At 39.5% G+C, this 22462-nt stretch overlaps 2 protein-coding genes across 2 annotated transcripts; both read left to right on the top strand.

Moving 5' to 3' along the window:
- The first annotated feature begins 12879 nt into the window (after positions 1-12879).
- On the top strand, positions 12880-16923 carry LOC118486293. Its single transcript, XM_035982642.1, has 8 exons — positions 12880-13232; positions 13760-13896; positions 13970-14027; positions 14116-14250; positions 14315-14917; positions 15027-15170; positions 15241-15360; positions 16144-16923. Exons 1-8 carry the CDS (start codon positions 13182-13184, stop codon positions 16726-16728), a joined length of 1833 nt encoding a protein of 610 aa, XP_035838535.1. The 5' UTR covers positions 12880-13181; the 3' UTR covers positions 16729-16923.
- Positions 16924-20178: 3255 nt separating this feature from the next.
- On the top strand, positions 20179-21308 carry LOC118486292 (heavy metal-associated isoprenylated plant protein 21-like). The gene is made up of 3 exons (XM_035982641.1): positions 20179-20354; positions 20553-20628; positions 20832-21308. The coding sequence occupies exons 1-3, from the start codon at positions 20277-20279 to the stop codon at positions 21122-21124; spliced, it is 447 nt and encodes a 148-aa protein (XP_035838534.1). The 5' UTR covers positions 20179-20276; the 3' UTR covers positions 21125-21308.
- Positions 21309-22462: the final 1154 nt, after the last annotated feature.

Below are 22462 nucleotides of genomic sequence, written 5' to 3'. Positions count from 1 at the left end.
GGTTATTTCCAGATCCCTATTGCACCAGAGGATCAGGAGAAAACCACTTTTACATGTCCATACGACACATACGCGTACCGACGCATGCCATTTGGATTATGTAACGCTCCTGCTACATTCCAGCGTTGTATGATCGCGATCTTTCAGGACATGGTCGAGAGTTCGATGGAGGTGTTTATGGACGATTTCTCAGTATATGGTAGTTCTTTCGATCAGTGTTTGACGAATCTTGAGAGGATGTTGAAGAGATGTGTGGAGACGAAGTTGATGTTGAACTGGGAGAAGTGTCACTTCATGGTGACGGAGGGGATTGTGCTAGGGCACAAGATTTCGCGAGCAGGTATTGAGGTTGATAGAGCGAAGATAGACATGATTAGCCAGCTCCCTCCACCGACTAGTGTCAAGTCGGTTCGTAGTTTTCTCGGTCATGCGGGATTTTATAGGCGCTTTATTAGGGATTTTTCCAAAATCACTCGCCCCATGACGCGATTGTTGGAGAAGGACGTTCCTTTCGTCTTTGACGAGGAGTGCCTTTGAGCGTTTGAGTTTCTGAGGGAGAGGTTAGTGAGTGCACCGATCCTCGTGTCGCCTGATTGGAGCTTACCATTCGAGCTGATGTGCGATGCGAGTGACTACGCAGTTGGTGCGGTGTTAGGACAGAGACGGGAGAAGCATTTTCACCCGATTTACTACGCGAGTAAAACGCTGAATGATGCCCAGGAGAATTACACCACCACGGAGAAGGAGTTGTTGGCGGTGGTGTTCGCGTTCGATAAGTTCCGATCATATCTCGTTCTTTCGAAAACCGTCGTGTTCACTGATCATTCTGCTCTGCGTCACTTGTTTCAGAAGAAGGACGCGAAGCCGCGTCTTATACGATGGATTCTGCTTCTTTCCGAGTTCGACATTGAAATTAAGGATAAGAAGGGGGCAGAGAATGTGGCGGCGGACCACTTGTCCCGCTTAGAGGACCCGAAGCGTGAGGAGATTCGTGAGGAGGCGATAGGAGATAGATTCCCTCACGAGTCTATTGATGCTGTCACGGCAGGAGCCGTGGACCTCCCGTGGTATAGCGATATAGCCAATTATTTGGCCGACGGGTTTGTGATGGAGAGTTTGAGTTTGCAGGAGAAGCAGAAGCTAACGAGGGACGCTAGGAAGTACATTTGGGACGATCCCTATCTCTTTAGGATAGGCGGTGATCGAGTTCTGAGGAGGTGTGTTAGTAGAGAAGAAGGTGCGGGGATCCTGAGGCACGTGCATGAGGGATTGACTGGAGGACACCATGGTGCGCATGTGACCGCACAGAAGGTGTTTGATTGTGGTTTCTATTGGCCGACGGTAGTAGACGATGCGGCCGAGTTTATGAGAAAGTGTGACCGATGCCAGCGGACCGGCAACATCTCATCCAAGGATGAGATGCCCCAGAATCCTATTCAAGTGTTGGAAGTCTTTGACGTTTGGGGCATCGATTTCATGGGACCATTTCCATCTTCGAGTGGAAATCGGTACATCCTCGTTGCAATTGACTACGTTTCGAAGTGGGTGGAAGCTCAAGCTTTACCCACGAACGATGCACGAGTGGTGGTTCTTGAAGAAGTTGTTTACGCGATTTGGTACGCCTAGAGCCATTATTAGTGATTGCGGCACGCATTTTTGCAATGCGGTTATGGAGAAGGCGTTGGAGAAGTATGGAGTTACGCACCGCTTGTCTACCGCGTATCACCCGCAAACGAGTGGTCAAGTAGAGAACGCGAATCGAGGAGTGAAGAGAATTTTAGAGAAGACGGTAGGGAAGAGTCGGCAGGATTGGTCCGACAAGTTGGACGATGCGTTGTGGGCTTTCCGAACCGCCTACAAGACGCCATTAGGGACGACACCGTTTATGATCGTTTATGGGAAAGCGTGCCATTTACCGGTCGAGTTAGAGCATCGGGCTCTTTGGGCGCTCAAAACGGTGAATTTAGATTTGACCGAGGCCGCTAGGAGACGATTTTTCCAAATTCATGAGTTAGAGGCGCTTCGTGACGCCGCGTATGATCGTTCTTGGAGTATCAAGGAAAAGTCGAAAGCTTTGCATGATAGGAAGTTGCGAAAGTTGAAGGAGTTTAAAGTGGGCGATCAAGTGCTATTGTTTAACTCGAGGTTGAAGTTGATTGCCGGAAAGTTGAAGTCGAGATGGTCCGGGCCGTACGTCGTGAAGGAGGTTTTCCTGTACGACACCGTCGAGTTGTTTGATGAAGCGAGTTCGCATGTGTGGAAGGTAAATGGGCATAGGTTGAAACATTACATAGGGGGTCCCATCGACACCGCCGAAGAGGAAACCGTTCCTCTTTCGGACCCGCCTAGCACCGCCACGTAGGTTCTTGAGTGAAAAACTCAAGTGTAGAGTTTGTACATTGAGTCGTTGTCCATGTCGTGTTTTTAGTTTAGTCGTTTTGTGTGGTTTTGCGTCTTTTATGTTGTTTTGCGTGTTTTTGCGTCTTGTGTGTGTCGTGAGTATTTTTGCAGGTTTCATTGCCTTCACGTGGCCGAAGTCGACTACCGAACAGCCTCGCAGGTACGTTTAAATGTAAAAACGAGAAATTAATGACCAGGGGTAATTTGGGAATCAAAATTTGTGAATTCTGCTGCACCTGCTGTTAACTGCCAAACAATTTGCTGTTCTGTGCTGTCCAGGCGGCCCGCTTCAACTTGGCTTAATCACTAAAGCGGGCCGCTTGGCTTTAAAAGGGTGTTGACAAGAGTTTATGGCTCGCGGCCCGCTTCAACTTAACTCACTCATTTACGCGGGCCGCTTTGGCCTAAAGAGTTTTGAAAAAAATATATACTCTCGCGGCCCGTTTACACTTGGCGTTGTCACTCAAGCGGGCCGCGTGAGAAGACTGTGTCGGCACCTTCACTATAACCCCCAAATCTGATCCATTTCAAACCCTAATAACATATTACCCCTCCCGACCGGCGATTATACACTCACCACCTCAAAGACCGGCGAAACCACCACCCATCCATTCCATCCATACCTCCGGTTACACCCCCACCATTTACAACATCGCTGACCACCGCCTTTAACATTCGCCGACCACCTGTTACCACCCCTTTTCACCTTCACAGTCAAACACTAAACCCACCATCTCCGGCCACCACCACCATTAATCACCGATTACCACCACCTCCACTGACCACCGTATACAAACCCACCACCGGACCACCTCCACCGGCGACAATACCCTCCACCACCATCATCTTCGCCGCGGACCACCACTGTTAAAACCCACCATATCATTTTTCTGTTCACTCGGTTCGGACAGGTTACAGGTATGTTTTCTTGCAAAAATATGTAGTTGTTCAGTTTGTGTCGAGTCGAGTCAGTTTTTTAGCTGTTCAGTTTGTGTCGAGTCGTCAAGTCCAGTTCAGCCTAGTCTTGTTTGTCGAGTCCGTAGGTTAGTGTTAAAATTGCACTGCTGTTTGTTTCAAGTTATCATATGCCGAGCCCTTATAACGTGGCAGATTTGGTTTCAAATAATTGCGAGGGTGCGGACGGGCCGGGTTGGTTTGTTTTGACGATTGGTTGATTTGAGCGATGTGAGGTCGGGATGTGACATAGAGAAATAAAGGGGGGAGGTTTTGAACGCGCATTAATTTTGTTTGGCGGTTTGATAGGTTTAAATGAGTATTTTTTGCGGGCGATTGTTTTGGGCGTTGTTGAAAACACGTATGGGGATACGGTTGCGAAATTTTTGAAATAAAGTATATTTTTCACATAAGTGCGCAGCCGTTATCCATTGCTTCCACGCTTTGTTATTCGATTATTTCTCGGCACTTGGGATTGCTCGAGGGCGAGCAAGGTGCCGGGAGGGGGTAAAAGTGTATATTTTGTGTATTTTGCGTCTAAAGTGTCGTTTGTCGAGTCGGTGTGTCGTCATTGTGTCAAAAGTCTAGTTTTTGCGTCATGTAGGGTCGTTTAGTGTGTCTTGTGCGTATCGAGTCATGTTGAGTCTTGTGAGTGTCATTTTGCGCGTACTATTGCATCGCTTGATTTTAGGCCGCTTCGCTCGTACTCAATCTCCATTCGGGCAAGGTTGGCCTATTTTCGAGTTGTTTATGTGATAAGCACTTGTATCGAACGACGGCCGCGAACGAAATGCTATACGGCCGTTGTCCGATTGTATATTATTATATTAGTATATTAAAAAATATATATATATATATAAAACAGAAAAATTCCAAAAAAATCAAAAAAAAATCAAAAATACCAAAAATAGCTTGTGTTTACTAACTGTTCACCTGTTTTGCATGTTTATTGATTTGTTGTGAACAGGAATGTCAGGTGAAGGGTCGTCTTCTGGTGTGAAGCGCAAGAGGCGCAATACGAGGGCTCAGGCGGCAGTTCAGGAACAGCCGGGTGTTCCGGTACTTAGGGAAATCACATATAGGGACAACGGGACGCCTCACGGTCAGACGAAGAAGTTGGGGGATAGTCCATTGTTACGGTTTACGTTTGGGTCGGCGGAGTATTTGAAGTATGATCCGATTAAGAAGTTGAGTTGTTTGAGTTTCGGAGGATCGACTGGGATTTAGTGAGGCAGTTAGGACAGGTGGAAAGGTTAGAGCAGCTGCTGGGTTCTAAGTTTAGGATGGCGGTGGAATGTGACGCGCCACAGTATTATCAGCTTACCCTGGAGTTTCACTCCACGTTCTATTACAGACATCCAGGGGGTTTCGATGAGGCTGATGTGGTTTCGTTTTCGCTAGGCAAGAGGATATTCAATATGACACTGCCACAGTTCGCTGAGGCGACTGGATTTTATTCATGTCAGGAGGTTGAGTCGGATGAGTTTAGGAGTTTGTTGAGGTATGTAGCGAAGGAGGAGAAGGAGTCGTGTGTGTTGGCAGGAGACTTGCGGAGGTTCTGGGCGAGTATTGCTACCACACCATATTCAGGCAATATGGTAGCGTCTGACATTAGAGATCCGCTTTATAGGTTTGTACACAAGATACTAGCGGCGACCTTGATTGGTAGATACGAGGGGGACAAAGTGAACCAGCATAGCTTGTTCTGTCTGATGTGTATGGTTGAGGGGAGGCCAACGAATCTGGCAAGTATTTTGGCGTGGTCGTTAGCGAGGCCGAAGAAGGGGGGTAAGAATGCGAGGTTATATGGTGGGTCGTACATCACAATGCTAGCGGCCAATTTAGGTGTTTTTGCTGATTTTCCGCCTGATCTGATGCGTGTAGGACCAGTTCCATCACTCATGGAGCTGAAGAGTTTACAGTTGGCGAGGATAGTGACAGTAGCGACGCCACCAGCGTGGGAGGCAGTGACTGAGGGGCAGCAGGTGCCACCTCCACTAGAGTCAGCCGCCGCAGAGGCGATGCAGGGTGCCGTTCCACAGCGTATTCGGCCGCCATTGCAGAGGCATCAGTTGCCAGTACGTGAGCGCCCTGTCAGGCAGCCGCGGCCAGTGCCGCTGACATTGGAGGGTTTATATGACAGGCAGGAGATGCATGAGGGGTTTCAGGCTATTTATGATCATTTCCACATACAGCCACCATCATCGAGGCAGCCACAGCAGGAGAGTCCAGTTGGTGGTCAGGAGGAGCCTGCTGGTGGAGAGCAGGGTTAGGCAGGAGATATATGAGGATGTGCAGCAGTGCTTGGAGCATTTATATCTTTTGTTTTATTTTATGCTGTTTTTGATCCTCATAGTTGGTTTGTACTGATATTATACACTGGTTGGTAGGGTTACGGGTTGGTTGATACTTGTTTGATGTTACTTTGATGGTATATATTATTTTGGTTTGGTATGTTTGAGTGATAGGTTGATTTTGATGCCGCTTCCGTTCGCGTGTCCGAGTTAGTACAGTTTGCTGAGCGCGTTTTGGATTGGAGGGCATGTGTGGTATCGACTGGCATACTGACAGTCTCACATATGATTCAGCTAAGTCGTTCCACTTGTATACTTGTATAGTTATTTATTTATTTTTGCTTTTAGGTTTTAGGAGTCAGGTTTACATCCTTGCATTAGGGACAATGCAACATTCAAGTGTGGGGATGGGAACTTGTAGTTAGTGAGTCTTGAGTCGAAAGAAAAAAAAATAATAAAAAAAATAATAAAAAAAAATTAAAAAAAAATAGAAAAATGTCTTTTGAAATAAGAAGTTTGCAAAATAAAAACGGAAAATGATAGAAAAGTCGGGTTTTTGATCGGGGTCAAATAATAATAATATGAGATAAAAAAATCGTGCTTGTGTCTAGTTTGGGATGCGCGGGTAGGCTTGATTCGGTTTCGGGTTCCTTTGATATTAATTATACCTAATTGTCGGTCTACTAGTGGGTTCTCATCTAGGGAAAGTGGGGAAATTGAAACCGCCAATAATAGTATAAGGGATGCCGTTATAAGCTAAGATTGTTAGAGTTTTTGGTCATTATCTCGTTGGAAAAAGAAAAATAAATAAATAAATAAATAAATAAGCGAGCTAGAAACTAAATGAAAGTAGCCATTCTATGTAATCTGTGGTTGGGGATAGCGACTCTACAGCCGGAATACCGCTAGAATGTGTGAAATCGACCTTGCAAAATAAATAAAAAGTACCGAGGCCTATGTAATCTGTGGTTGGGGATAGCGACTCTACAGCCGGAATACCTCTGGGATTAGGGAAAGCAACGTCTACGCTCGTAAATGTGAAAAAAAAAATGAAAAAAAAATGGGAAGAATAGATTTGATTTTAAACTCTCTTGATCTTGGTATAAGGCGGTTAGGAAATAACCCAGTGGTGGTTCCTTTTGTCCTATAAGCTTGAGGGGGGAGTAGGTGGACTTGCAATTCTTAGCGTGAGACCTAGGTGGATTGACCGAACTTGAACCTAAATTGCATGATAAGGGCTTGAAACCGGGTTGGGTTTAAGAGGATCATTATACTTGCAATCGCGGCTAATACGAGTGTCGATTTAATAAAATAACTTAAGCTTTTGTCCCGATCGACTATCTTGATTATGATTCCGTTTGCATTATTCTTTTTCGAGGACGAAAAAAAGATAAGTGTGGGGATATTTGATGTATTGTAAAATACATCGGTATTCGCGTCGGTTTTAGTCGTTAGTTAGTTAGTTTTAGTGTCGGTTTAGTTTAGAATGTACATACTTTTGATTTATTTGTGTTTCCAGGTCTTTACAGCCAAAAGGAGCGAAAACGAGCAGAAATCTGGAAAGGCGGAAGGCTGGCACGGAAACCGAGGAGTCGGGAGCTGAAACGAAGCAAAAATTACAGTTCTGGAGTTCCCAGGCAGGCCGCGTGGACTTATAATCACCCTTTACGCGCCCCGCATGAACTTAAAAGAGAATTATGGAAATTTGAATGTCTCGCGCCCCGCATCAACTTAAGCAACATATCTACGCGGGCCGCGAGAGACATGGAGAATGGTTCTGATCTTTTAAACCCTAGGCGACCCGCGTTAACTCATCAGATTCCTTTATGCGGGCCGCCTGAAGATCCTGTGTCGGCAACAGTCGCGAATAGCATGGAAAATTAGGGTTTTGGGGTTATATATGGAGGATATGCATGCACAGCCGGGTATCTATGAAATTGGACATCCTTAGGCGAGTTTTGGCTGCTGTTTGGAGAAGATTGAAGTGTTCGGTTGCTGGGAATCATTGGGATAGCACTTTGGAGCATTCGGGAGTGAAGATTCGGGTTCTATACACCTTATTCTTTCGTTTTCGTTTGTTTAAACCTTGTTATCCTATGAATTCAGATTATACAATGTTTTTAAATGCGTTTTTTATTATGATTTTCGGCTAAAAACCGTTAACTACCTAGGCTAATGACTATGGCATAATAAAGTTTGGATTTTTATTTGATTTTTGTCGTGGTTGTGGATCTTTCTTGTATCGTAAACGCTATGGTAGTTTATCTTGGTGCGTATGCGTGCTTGTGATTATTTGATTATTGTTTATTGCTTCATTCGATTCTTGGTGACGGTCTTTATCACATAATAGAGTCGGATTAGGGTTCTTGATTTAGGTGAGTGTCTATATCACGTAATTGGTCATTAATCCTTTAGAGTGAAAACGCGTAAGTAACCTTAGAAACAATATTCGGTAATTAATTAAAATCAAGTGTGCTGCTAGACTCGTCGCGGAAAGGCTCGAGGATATTAATAGGTCTCGGAGTAGTTATAAGGAATTAACAACCCATTGTCTATTAAGCCAGGATTAAACCCATAGTTGCTTTAGACGTTCGCGCGGCAAAGTAGAGCGTCTTACATAAGCACTTTCAAGAAACTAGAGGACGGAAAAGAAATCTAGAAAACCGGTGAGCTTAACATCCTAGGTAGTGCCGCAAGAATTGCCTCGAGAGTGTTTGAGGGGCTTAGTGGTGTCTTAATAGGTTTAGCATTAAAAGATCCCGGTTCCACACCACAAAATTATCAAATAGGAATCCATTCTGAGTTTAGCCTGCGTCTAGCCTAGGTAGTCTTCATCGTCACTGGTCAAACCTTTCGTTCGAGTTCGTGTCTAGCTTTCTAGCATTCTTTTATTATTTTATTTAGGATTTTTAGAAACCCCCCCCCCCAAATTAATAAACAATTTAGTTGTCGTGTCAGTCTGAGTCTAGATAGAGTCGTAGCGTAATCAGTAGAGTCTCGTGGGTTCGATACTCGGACTTACTTTAGCTTTACTACATCGATCGGTTCACTTGCCGGTTGTGTGTTTTAGGGTTTAGGTCGAGTCTTAGTTTTATAAATTTAAAGCTTAGAGAGTCTAGAATTAGGGTAATTTAGTTAGTTTTATTTGACCCATTTTCAGCACATCACGGCGGGCTCTCTCTTCGACGAGTTTTCAGTAGAGGTTGGTGTCGGAGGGTCACCAGAGAGGGTAGGGAGGTCGATGCTGGCGAAATTGAAGTCTGCAACGACGTCGTCTAAGAGGATGTCTTCATCGGCGAAGGTGTTTACGGTCGCCGGAGTGGTATTGGGTGACGGGGAGTGGTTTTCCGGCGAACTTTGGGTCCATTGCTACGCCGGAAGTGAGTAACGCCGGGAAGGGGTTTGTTACGATTTTTACCAATTGGGGCCCTGATTCATTACCTCCCTTCATTATTTGTTAAGGTTTTTACCAATTGGGGCCCTGAAATCTGATTGATTTTGCTACAATGTGTGAATTATGTTTCTTTGTTTTGCTAGATCTGGGGCTCCGGGCGGGTTGGTGTGGGATATAATGAGGGAATTGAAAGGGGTGAGAGGAAAATGACCATTTTACCCTCATGTGCCTTGCACATGAGGTATTTTAATTTTTAACTGAGATTTCTAATCTGGTTTGGCCTAAAGGACAAAACTTGCAAGATTTTGAAACGTAAAGGACACCGCCTGTCAACTTTTTGCCTAAAGGACAACGCCTGAAATTTGATGTAAAGATAAAGGACAAAGCTTGTAATTTACTCAAAAAAAAAATAGACAGAAAAACGTTAAATCACACCTAAAACATATAGACCGAGACGTTGAACGGGTCAACTCGGAAAAAAGTAGACATAAAAACGTTATACATGTCAACTCGTAAAATATATACCAAAACGTAAAACATGGTAAAAAAGCATGTTTCAACTTGCAAAATTTAGACCAAAATGTAAAGAGTAAAATGCACGAATAGTCCCTATAGTTTGGTGAAATTTCACCTTTAGTCCTCAACTTTTCAAAATTACACTATTAGTCCATGTGGTTTGACAAGTTGTTACTCGGATAGTCCCCAAAGCGGATGGAGGTTAGTTTTTCTGGTTAAATGGATGTGAAATGACAAGGACTATCCGAGTAACAACTTGTCAAACCACAGGGACTATCCGAGTAACAACTTGTCAAACCACAGGGACTAAGAGTATAATTCTGAAAATTTGGGGACTAAAGGTGAAATTTCACCAAACCACAGGGACTATCCGTGCATTTTACTCAAATGTAAATATAGATGAGAATAACTTAGTCGACATAGGGCACACGCCTTGCTACGGAATCAATAAACCACAAAAAAAAAACGTAAAAACGTTGAATCACACATGCGTCTAGCATGTTAACTCACAAAATTAGATCGAAATGATAAAAAATATCATAAAAATAAAATGAATAACTAAGTCGAAATGATAATAAACCAACGTAAAAAAGAAATAAAAGAAGTAAAAACAAAAAAGCTTAAAATTTAACTAATAAACTTATAAAATTGAGGGGTATAATGTATAAAAACATAACAGTTGAGGGATTAAGATAAGTAAAAAAATAGTAAAATGCTCTCAGAAAACATTTTTGTAAATTAATATATATGAAATAAATTGTGCAAGTGTATCTATAACTTGTTTTACACTCCACCCGTATTGCGGGACGCTAAACCGAATACTTCTCAGTTTCATAACACGTATGTCTGTGTTTTGGTTATATGTACATACCACTTGTAACACGATCTCAATAAAAATTACATCGAGACAACCAATTAAAACAAAACACTACCACAGTTTTGCTAAAAAAAAACTAAAACGATGACAAACCCTACTTTTGAACTAATTGTAATTTGTCAGGACCAATTAGCGAGTGCCAGCCATCTGCCTGCCACGAATAAAAATTAGATGGACTCAACCATTTAAAACAAAACATTACCAAAGTTTTGCTGAAAGGAAAACTAAAGCGTAGGACTGTAATTTTAAATTAAGGCAAAATTGTAATTTGTCAGGACCAATAAGCAAGTGTCAGCCAACTGTCTGCCACGAATAAAAATTAGATGGACTCAACCATTTAAAATAAAACATTGCCATAGTTTTGCTAAAAGAAAAACTAAAGCGATGGTAGGACTGTAATTTTAAACTGAGGGCAAAATCGTAATTTGTCAGTGGTAATAAGGGAGTGTCAGGTAGCTGCCTTACACTAACAATAGTAATCCTGTATGGGAAGTGCCAAAATTATATATTTTTTACCGAGCCAATAAGGAAGTGCCAGGCAGTTGCTTTTCACTATTCCCCTACACCCCTTTTGTGCGTGTGTGTGTATATGTATATATAGTACTGTTATAAGATGATCTCATACGTTTAACGTTTAAAGTCTTCAATTTTAGATCTGGCCGTTTAGAATGTCAAAAACCTTCTAGAAGGGGAGGTTTGAGAGAAGTTACGCTCCATTAGTTCCTTTTTTTTCCTCCCCATGTCGTTGACCTTTGTATACAACATATCACAGTCTAATTGATAAGGCCTCCTCTCCATTACACCCCCCATCTTCTAGAATATTCTTTCGTTGTCTTTCTTCAAGAAATCACAATCGACGGGCGACGCACTAGAAAACGAGAAATTAGGGCAAAAGTCATATAGAAGTCGATTTTGGAAGGCATAGGAATCGTTCGGGAGAAGAAATCATCAATTTCAGAAAGACAATCGCCAAATGGAATATGGGATCTATTTCCCGAAGTCGATTTAGCGACACTCGAATAAGAGAGGAATTAGGGCTGCCCCTCCCACGTTCATGTGTTCAATACTTCGATAGTTGATTTTGTTTTCATTTTGACTTATTTACACGTAGCTTGTCTCGTTTACACCGTTATAAAACTAAACCATGAAAAAAATCGAACTGATTATATCGACCAAAATTCAAATCTCTTGGATTTCAACATGATGGTAAGCTTCAACAAAAAAATTACGGAATTGTTTAATACGCATAAAAGGGTTTGTGAATGGATGTGATGATAATAGGTCTAGTTTATAATAGATTTATGTCACAATACCGATTATAAAATTGTATTTCAACGGGGTCATTTTTGCACCAATTACCTAATTACCCCTAAACTTCCAGTCTTGTGAGGTTTTCCATAGAGCATCGATCTTGGTTTTATAACTACATCAAACTTTTAAAAGTTATCAAATCACTTAACTGTAGTAAGATATTAAATGCATTTTAACGATTTATTGAATAGTTATAAACTATTAACGTTTTTCTCATTTATGACAATCCATATGTTATTCGGAGCAAAACCCGGTCGCACACATCACAAGTTGAGGTTTTCTAAGCCACACAGACTGAACTTCACACCCTCATTGCGTGTATGTATGCGTTCGAGTAAAACATATGTAAAATCTTATCAAGTAATTTAACTTGTAAACCATTTCAATGTACTATTCCAATTTGTATCTTACCGATTTCTAATATATGCAACACATTTGAATATTTAACATTACGTTATATCTTTCAGATTGAATTGTTGATACATGAAACACTATAAAGCGGTAAATCAAAAGAGAAGGTTGTTGGTGATAAACAAATCGATATAGTTATGCTTATCACTTCCATGGAAACTGACAGCTTGCTTATCGGACATCAAGTTTGAAGATTACGATGATCAAACATTCTCGGTGGAGTGCCCACATAATATTTATCTTTTTGGATTCTTCTATGGAGAAAAGCCAAAATCTTATGGGTTGCTAATCAAGCTCACCTGATTTCCCATATCTTCCTTCCATCAAGTGAAAATGTCGCCCGCCCTCTTTGTACCTACATTTCTTTCATTGTGAAATATTATTTACAACTTATGATTTATATATTTGACATTGTCCGACTCATGTAACACACGTGTACTTAAACTAGTTTAACTTATAAACCATTTCAATGCTTTTCACTCATCTATAACGATAGCCACCCAATTTATCAAAAGCTTTCATTTCAACACACCGCTAAGTATTCATATTTTAATCACCTTACTTTACCTTACCTCTAGTCTTCAGACACTTATAGTTTGTTATTGAAATCTTTACACTCTATAATTAAACACAATACTTACTATAAAACACCAAAAGAAAATCCAAAACATTACATCTTTACCAACATAAAAATCTCATATCCCATAGGGTAAATAAGTGATAAAAGAGGGTAGGAAATAGCAACTCTACACAGAAAAAAGTTACACAACTTACAAGAACGGTGGCCCGTCGCAATGCAACTCAACCCGATCGGAACCTGAACCCGAACCTCCTCAACCGTCTAATCGTCAGACACCAAATGCACCCACTTCCCCCCATACCCACCTTCTGATCATCATCAAAACCACAACTTTTCACCTAAATAACTCGATCAGAACCCCTAACCCACCAAAACAAGCATGATTTAAAGTTACCCCCTTTTCACAACCCTAACTAACTTTCACTCCTACAGTCTTACTTATAGATGGCTGATGTTAGCTCTCCTGACTTTGACAGAACTGACATCTCCCCACTGGTATAATGCTCTGTTTTTAGTTTTGTTCTACCTGTCATTCACATTCTTTTCTGTTAATGTATACTTTTTGGGTGAATTATGATGATGATTGGATAAATGTGTAATGGGTGTTCTTGAATTTGATGTGTGTTTGTTTATTTGGAGTTTGTGATTATGGGTCATTTTGGTTTTGATAGGGAATGTATGTTTATTTTATTATGCTTTTAGGGTTTATCCTGCAAAGCAGTTTTTTTTTTTTTTTGATATTCTTGGTAGTTAACTGACTGGACATAAGTGGTGATTATAATGTGAGAAAACTTGCTTCGCGTTAGTGAGAAAAGTTCCGGTTGTTTAATGGCTAAATGTCTTGATCAGTTGTAGCAGGATTTAGTGGAAAAAGAGGTATGTGAAGCGATTGTGTATGTTTGTCGTATTGTTAACACGGTTTTGTGCCAGTAGGACTCTGCGGCTCAACGTTTAACGATTGTGTATATTGCTTATTGATTCTGAAGGAATTTAAGAATTTGATAGAGTTTAAATCTGTTCAGGTGAACAGTGATGATGACGATTCGATGTCGAGCAAGAGAAAAGAAGCAACAAGTCATGAGTATGAGAGCAGTAGGAGAAAGAAGAAGAAGAAACAAGGTGGTACGCCCCGTCCTGCTTGCTCTTGGGTGCATTTTAGGTATAAAAGTTACTATTTGTATGCTATCTTTGTTTTTCATTTCAAGTTATTGACGTACTAATTAATATTCTAGCCGCGAGTTCATTAAGGAGTACAGCGCTTCTCATCCTGAATCCTCTGGCCTGAAAGTTGTAAGCATTTTGGTCGCATTTCAACTATTAACGTACCTAATTTTATATCAGTAACATCCAATAAAAAGTTTATTTGATCACATTTTAGGCAACAAAAGCAGCGTCAGATGCTTGGAAAGTGATGACCGTTCAAGAGAAAGAAAAATACACTAAACGTGCTCGTGAAGTGTGGGATGATTACTTGAGTTCCACTCCACCCCGTGAACCAAAACCGAGAAAACAGGTCACATACGTTATATGAAATATTATTTTTACACATTTTTCTTACAAACTTTATGAACATGCAGGCCAACCTAGTCACAAGGTGCTCACCAGGTCGTTTAGTGAACGTGATGAAACGGTTTACTCCTGACCAAAAGGAAGCGGTAAGGGCCATCGGATTCGGTAGCCTACTCGATCTCAAATGTAGAACCCTACGCCGCAGTTTGTGCCTTTGGTTACTGGAAAGATTCAACACAATTAGGCGAAGTTTAGAAATTTGCGGTAAACGGATACCTTTATCGCCCCGTGATGTGGAACTCGTAATGGGATTGCCGGCTAGTGGGAGAGACGTGGTGAATTCTGGGCCCGATGATCTAGTAGCAGGTTTACGTTTAAAATATAACGCTTCAAATCGGGGAATATCCGTGAGGTTTTTGGAGGAGCAATTGGGAGAACCGGAAGCCGGAGATGATTTCAAAAGAGCGTTTCTTCTTTACGTGTTGGGCACGCTTTTGTGCCCTACGGCAAGGCTAGACGTTAGCCCGTCATTTCTCCATTTTTTGACGGATATGGATTCGGTTCACGAGTATAATTGGGCAAAATTCTTGCTCGATAAGTTAGTTAGGGAGGTAACACGTTTTCGCCAAGGAAAACAACGTGCAGTCGGTGGCTGTCTTCTGTTTCTCCAGGTGAACGCGGCGTTTTAATCTTTTCAAGTGTTCGTGTATTGTTATCTGTTTCTTGATGATTATTTACGATTTGTTTATGGATAATTATTATTATTATTAACGTTGACAGTTGTTTTACTATGAGAGTGTTGCGATTGGAGGATCTTATGAGCTTGCTCCGGTTGTTGTCCCGTGCTTATCTTCATGGACCGAAGAACATATTTCCGAGAGAGAGAAACAAGAGAAAGAGCTCGGTGGTTATGGATCTGGAGAGGTAAGCTGTATGTTTGAGAATGTAATTAATGGGTGGGCCCAACAGGTTATTAAGTTATGCCGTTGTGCAGGTGGTTTGCAACGAGAGAGGTCTAGGGTTGAGTCTGTTAGCTGAGAAGGCTAATGTTGGTATGCTCCCATTGACAATTAGAACTAATCGCGCTATTCTGCCTCTACATGAAGAAAATCTGGTAAAGTTATATTACTATTGTTTTGTTATTTTTTTCGTTCAGTCTATACAATCTTATAAAAACTAGTGGGATTCCCCGGATCCCCGCACATTGCGGCGGCTATTTAGTTGGTATCGGTCCGGTTCGTTACAGTACTCGTACGATACCGGCTCTCGGTATAGAAACTGAAAGAGATGCATTGACAGAAAACCGTATAAACGAATATTGGTATCGACTCAGATAATACCAACACTCAACAAACAATCAAGTTCTTATATGACATACTATTATTTTATCTCATTATTTTGATAACTTTTCTACTGTAGCTAACATGTCTTTTAATATAGAGTTAAATGCCATTTTAGTCCCTGTGGTTTGGGCCATTTTGCCAGTTTAGTCCAAAGGTTTCATTTTTCGCCTGTGGGTCCAAAAAGGTTTCACCGTTGCCATTTTAGTTCACTGGGTTAACTTCATCCATTACATCTGTTAACGAGAAAGGCAATTCGGTTATTTTATATGGTTGAATTGCCCTTCTAGTTCACAGAATTACATATAAAATGACCGAATCGCCCTTCTCTTTAATAGAAAAAATGGATGAAGTTAACCCAGTGGACTAAAATGGCAACGGTGAAACCTTTTTGGACCCACAGGCGAAAAATGAAACCTTTAGACTAAACTGGCAAAATAGCCCAAACCATAGGGACTAAAATGGCATTTAACTCTTTAATATATATATATATAATATGATATAATATAATGAGCTGAGCTTATAATGATCGAATATGTAATCTCTAATTGATGCAGGGGAACGAGGCTCTCACTTACAAAGACGAAAATACCTTTTCATCCAAGATCGAAGGCTACGGGTACAATAACGCATTGGATTTCTCAAACATGAACGATCATAGTGATATAATTACGTACGGTCAAAGTACATGCCCTCTTCCAAGCTGTAATTTCACAGGTCTTTACGAACACTTATCCGATCACTTCACAACAGAACACTGGGACTCGGGACACCGTTTCCAGTACAATTGCCCGTTACCCGTATCGTTAGGCATGGATGAAACTTTTCTTGTACTCCAAGCAGAAGAAGACGGGCTTCTTTTCCTACTCAACAAAGGGACCGAAAACATAGGCCACACTGTTATGGTCACTTGTATTGGCCCAAGCCATTCTAACGAACACTTTTTTTACTGTCTAGTTTCGGAAAGAGGAAACAGCTCGTTAAAACTCAAGTCTTATACGCAGACTTTACCGGGTCGGGTTGATGGGATTCCGCCTTCGGATTTTCTTTTGGTTCCTTTCGGGTTTCTAAATTCGTGTGGGGAGCTGAATTTGGAGGTTTGTATATGGAACTCGTCAGATTTAGTTGGAGTAAGATCTTAAAAGAGTATCGAAATCATATTTTTCGGTTTTCTTGGATTAGAAAGTGTACGTAATAGCCGTCTTGTGGGTTTTTTTCTCATATTATTATTTTGGTTTTTATATTTGAAACGATGAAGCATCATATATAGCTATTGCAAATACTGGGGAGTTATTTGAATATAATCCAATAGTCACGCGCTATATTACTGGTGAGTTTCCAGTTTGTCATTGTATTTTTCTAGGTAAATTGCATTTTACGTCCTTTTAAGTTTAACAAAATTTTAGGCGATGTTCTTTAACTAACGAAATTACAACAGATGTCCTTTATGTTTTCATTTCTTTACAGCAGATGTCTTTCATGTTTTAATTTCTTTACAGCAGATATCCTTTATTCTTGTAATCTTTGTAGGGAGAAAGGATACCGCATGTAACAAAAATTAAAACTTAAAGGACATCCGATGTAATTTCATTAGTTAAATGACAATTCCTGAAATTTTACTGATACTTCATAGGATGTAAAATGCAATTTACCCTATTCTCCTGGTGCACTATGCCTGATTTATCAATGGTATGCTAGTACCTTTGTAGTTTATGTTTGCTTAATAGGTTTATTTGGGACTTTGTGTCTATTGAAATTATATAACGGGCCAAAATAAGTTACTGTTATGCGTTATGAGACTTGCTATCTTTAACAGGTCCTAGTGAGTCGAACCACTAACGCTACCAGTGAACATGTAAATGATAGGATTGTGACCGGAAGCTAGGTGTTGCAGCGGTCCTCTACGGAGCCACGTGTGTGTCCATGATCATAAACATCAAGACTTTCTCCACTATCAACAGTTTCCTATAGGTATCACATAAGCAAACAAAACCCAGGTTAAAAGATAGATTCTGTCAATCGAATCTCTGTGCTTTTCACTTTGCATTGCATACCTCCTTTAGTCCCCCCCACAATCATATTCCTTGAGGCTTCAAAACTTGTTACATTCTTCATGTCATTAGATTTTCTAATCATATTTACCTATTTATTAACAAAACATATATAACCTTAATTAAGAATGATCACTTGATGTTTTAGTTTGGCATCCGAGTGGTTTCAACGGCCAAAATGTTTTGGTTGAGGTAATTAGTGATGGAAGTTACTTAGCACCACACACAAAAAGAAAAACTTTGATGCAAAGAAAAGAATAGTATCATGACTTATATCTCTATAGGCCATAGTATACAAGCATCTTCTTTAGGCAGCTTCTATAACTTTTGCATGTGGTTGTGGTTGATAACTAAATACCATAGACCACTAAAATGAGCAAAAAATGGACATAAAAGATGTGTGTGTGTGTGTGTGTGGGGGGGGGGTTGTAGAAAGATAAATGTTATTTATTATTTACATGAAATCCGTTGCGAATCTGCTTTACCGTGTGTGAAGCATATGCATCAAACATACAGAAAATTTTACTCAATAAAGTCTAGCTTTACGTCGACTTAGTTTGAATATTGCATATGCGACTCAAGGAAAGTATTGGAGGATTACATGTTTTTTACTTCTTAAAAGGTGGTCCAGTAAAATTTGCTAAAAACAGGATACGTTAAGTGAGTTGAAAGTTGGTTAATGCTTATTTTAAATGTTAAAAACCTTACAAATCGTACAACTAAGACGGATTGCATTATTGTAATAGTTATATAGTGACATCTAGCACAAATTAAATAGAGAAAAAAAAAAAGAAAAAAAAAAGCGTATTTATCGTGTCGGCATGACCTTAGATGTCACAACCCATCCACCCCCCTATATTTGTGACCTCTAGAAACATTATTGTACGACAAGAAGTTGAAGCCGATGAGAATCAACGGTTTAAAATATGAAAAGAAATTCAAATATTGCTAAGGAATATTAAAGTGTTGACTGTTCTAATATCATTGACAATTCAATTATTGGTAGTAGTTTTATTAGGAATAAGAAAAAAAAATGAAAAGAAAAGGAGTTGTGGCTTTAAAAGAAAGTTGGATAGAATAGAATCTACAAATACAAAAGGCTCATTATTGTGGATGCTTAATGTTATTATACTAATTGAAAATCAAATAGGGAAAACCCACATCCAATGAGTGGAAATCAAAGCAACAAACAAATTCTTTCTTAGAATTAAAAACCTAAAGAAAATCGATTCAACTTTTTCTAATATCTTTCGTTTCAACTTCATATCAAGTAATCAAATTTAGGCAAAATAAATTTTTAGTAAATAAATCTACTTGGCGCTTGATAGATATACTGTAAGTTAGAAAGAAGTGAGGTAAAGAGTTATATAACCGACTTACATATCATACTTAGGGGCTGTTTGTTTACCTCTTAATGAGGCTTTTAATGGTTCAGACATCTTACTGGTTCAGCACTTAATGGTTCAGACTTTTGTTTCACGAGCAGATGTCTGAATGGTTCAGACATTTGCCTCTGAATGGTTAAGATTTATACAGAGTGTGAATGGTTAAGACCTCTAATCTGAACTGGTCAGACATTTGCCTCTGAACGGTTAAGCATTATACATGCTCTTAATGGTTCAGACCTCTTACTGATTCAGTACTTAATGGTTCTGACCTCTTACTGATTCAGCACTTAACCATTCAGATGTTGCCAAACAGCCCCTTAAGATCAAAAGTACAAATGTTTCGTCTATTATCATAATTTCTAGCTTAACATTAATCATGTATTACATTTTAATCTTCCCTAATATCATCAAATTGAAATTAGGGGCAATATATATAGAATAGGTCGTCTACTTCATATGGAAATCCATGATTCCACATGTTATTCTATATACTCAACATCTATGGTTCATATATGAGTATGGATATTCTTATCCTTGTATTTATACAAAATATTTCACAAACAAACGAGATACTATCTTTGTACAATATATTTAATCTAGTTCCATTTATTTATATCATGTCCATGCGTGAAGCTTTTAAGGGGCGGCCGACCCCCCAAACTTTTCGCTCGGTAGTGGAGAGTATGTAGTTTTCGTATAGAAATTTTTGGGTATATACGTTTTCAACCCCCCGGTTTTATAGAAATTTTTAGGTCCGGTGACTTCCGCCCCACGATCGAAAATCTCAAGCTTCGCAACTGATCATGTCCCCTTATATATTGCTCATTTTCTCCTATTATATAATATAACACACGTTGTACACGTTCACTTAACATGTTCACTTAATTATAATAGAGATCTAGGGATTTAATTAGAGTATACGTTTTAATAATATCACAAGATCACAACTTAGTAAAAGGAGGTTTCAAACTTTATAGTATATACATTATATTCCTCGATTTTTATTTACTTATAGCTATTAAAATAAAATTTTCACCTTTAAGTCATAAAATATTTTTATCAAGGAAAAAAGTGAATTACCACATCGTTATATGCTTGGTGTCTATTTTGTACCCCCAATGGTTACTTGCCCTTTTATAAATATCAACCTGCCGAGTGCATACCATCTAGACCAAAACCTCCTTGCATCTCTCTCCCTCTCTCTCTCTCTCTCTCTCTAATAAACACACACACATACAAGTTAGCTAAAAAATGGGAGCACTTGACTATCTTTCTAATTTTTTTAGTGCCACAAGTACCAGAAGCAGAAGCAGAAGAAAACCAATGCAGGCATGCATGCATACTCATCTCTCCCTCTCTCTCTCTATATATATTTATATATATGTATATTCAATATACATATATATATATATATATACATATATATATATATATATATAGATATATATATATATATATATATATATATATATATATATTTGTGTGTATCTAACAAAAAATGGGTTGTGTTGTGGTTTTGTTTCCCAGACAGTTGAAATAAAAGTCAAAATGGACTGTGATGGATGTGAAAGAAGGGTCAAGAATTCGGTTAAATCCATGAAAGGTCTCTACAACCCTCTCTAATCACTCTTTTACCACAATTCTTTAATAATTTTACCAGAATAATTAACATGTAATGGTGCAAAGAATATATATATGACCCTTTCTACTTTGTACAAGAACCGTCCTCCCTATGCGCTCAATTATTTTCATAAATATATTTTATGTTTTAAAATTATTGATTTTGCTAAATGAATCTTTAACTAGGAGTGAAGACTGTGGAGGTTAACAGAAAGCAAAGCCGGGTAACCGTTAGTGGAAATGTGGATCCAAACAAGGTGTTAAAGAATGTGAAGAGCACCGGAAAAAGGGCCGAATTTTGGCCCTACATTCCCTACAACTTGGTGAGTTATCCGTACGTGGCTCAAGCCTACGACAAGAGGGCTCCGGCAGGCCATGTTAAGAACGTCGTCCAGGCAGTTGCGGCCCATAACACCACGGATGAGCGTATCACTCACCTCTTTAGCGATGATAACCCTAATGCTTGTTCCATCATGTGACATTGCCATCACTCATTGTTTTTCTAATCTTTATTTTGGTACCTTGTCATATTAGTTATATACGAGACTAGCTTATGTTGAAAATAACAAGTAATTGACTTTTTGAGTTACTATATGTAAACTTTTGTTGTATAATAATTTTGACCTGGTAGGCAATAAAGGGATTGCTTAGACGTTTGCATAATTGCATGAACGATACAATATATAAATCTGGGTTAATTATAACCTATCAAAGCCTTTAAAAAGTTCAATGAATAGTAAGATAGGTTTATAAGTTGTCAAACACTATAACTTGATATATAAACCTTATGGTCTCGAGTCGAGACCTTATGGTCTCGAGTCGAGACTGATGGTCTCTAGTCGCAATTTGATGATCTCGAAACTTCCTGTTACAGCTGTTAATTGTGATAACATAACTGAAAATTCGAAATCTAAGGGATTATGAGATATTATTTCCTGTTTTAAGGTGATCTAATTTTATCAACATATCTTGAAAAAATAGTAACTGTTTATCTAATAACAGTTTTTTCGAAAATCTATTGAGGACAAAACAGATCAAATCAGGAAAAACACTTCATAATCCGAATCACATTCCTAATCATAACAGAATTTTCGAATTTTCTAAGAACATGCGATGAACCCTAATCATAAAAATAAAATTCTGGAACCCGAAACCTGAAACTTTTAAGATTTCTAAACAGATTTCGGCTAAAAAAAAACATAATTCAGTTAATTCGGTGAACATATAATTAATCTTTTCCCGAAAACAGAGATCTCGAGTGGACATGACCGACTCGAAACCGGCTGTTATATTCATAAGGTTTCAAAATTCCGTTTTCCAAGTTTTAATCCCAGAATTATGGATACAAAACAGAACTGACTAATCAACATATGCTCTGATACCACATGCTGGTTCAGTTCTGTTTATACATGAAGGAAAACAATATAAATCATACCTGTCACCGCAGACAGTGCAGAGGAGAATCCAGTGAGAGAAGACGACATGGAGTTCGACATCTTTGTCAAGGTGATCTGGTTCCTCCTTAGGGTGCTAACTGATGATGGGGACTTAGAAACCGAAAAGGGTATCGGTTAGGAGAGGAGGTTTCGTGATGATGTTATGGCTAATGGGGTGTGTAAATTGTGTAACTGAGTAACCCCTAAACCTCCACATAACTCTCCTTATATAAGCACCCAGGAGGAAACCTAATTAGTTACTAAGGGTAATATGGTCCATCAACAATTACCAACTAATTAAATAATAGGTTCTAATATATTTTGATCTCTATAATGTAAATGATTATGATGGCTATAGATTAAATATTAATACGTAACATA

This window comes from Helianthus annuus, chromosome 14, assembly GCF_002127325.2.
Source record: "Helianthus annuus cultivar XRQ/B chromosome 14, HanXRQr2.0-SUNRISE, whole genome shotgun sequence".
Taxonomy (NCBI): Eukaryota; Viridiplantae; Streptophyta; class Magnoliopsida; order Asterales; family Asteraceae; genus Helianthus; species Helianthus annuus.
This window is presented reverse-complemented; position numbering and strand designations above follow the sequence as displayed.

What these genes read in the sequence shown, in the direction of transcription:
- LOC118486293 (XM_035982642.1), top strand. Translation starts at nt 13,182, where the DNA reads ATGGCTGATGTTAGCTCTCCTGACTTTGACAGAACTGACATCTCCCCA. An exon ending in TGCTCTTGGGTGCATTTTAG is followed by an intron (nt 13,897 to 13,969) that starts GTATAAAAGTTA and finishes TTAATATTCTAG; the next exon opens with CCGCGAGTTCATTAAGGAGT. An exon ending in AATCCTCTGGCCTGAAAGTT is followed by an intron (nt 14,028 to 14,115) that starts GTAAGCATTTTG and finishes ATCACATTTTAG; the next exon opens with GCAACAAAAGCAGCGTCAGA.
- LOC118486292 (XM_035982641.1), top strand. Translation starts at nt 20,277, where the DNA reads ATGGGAGCACTTGACTATCTTTCTAATTTTTTTAGTGCCACAAGTACC. An exon ending in GCAGAAGAAAACCAATGCAG is followed by an intron (nt 20,355 to 20,552) that starts GCATGCATGCAT and finishes TTTGTTTCCCAG; the next exon opens with ACAGTTGAAATAAAAGTCAA. An exon ending in TTCGGTTAAATCCATGAAAG is followed by an intron (nt 20,629 to 20,831) that starts GTCTCTACAACC and finishes ATCTTTAACTAG; the next exon opens with GAGTGAAGACTGTGGAGGTT.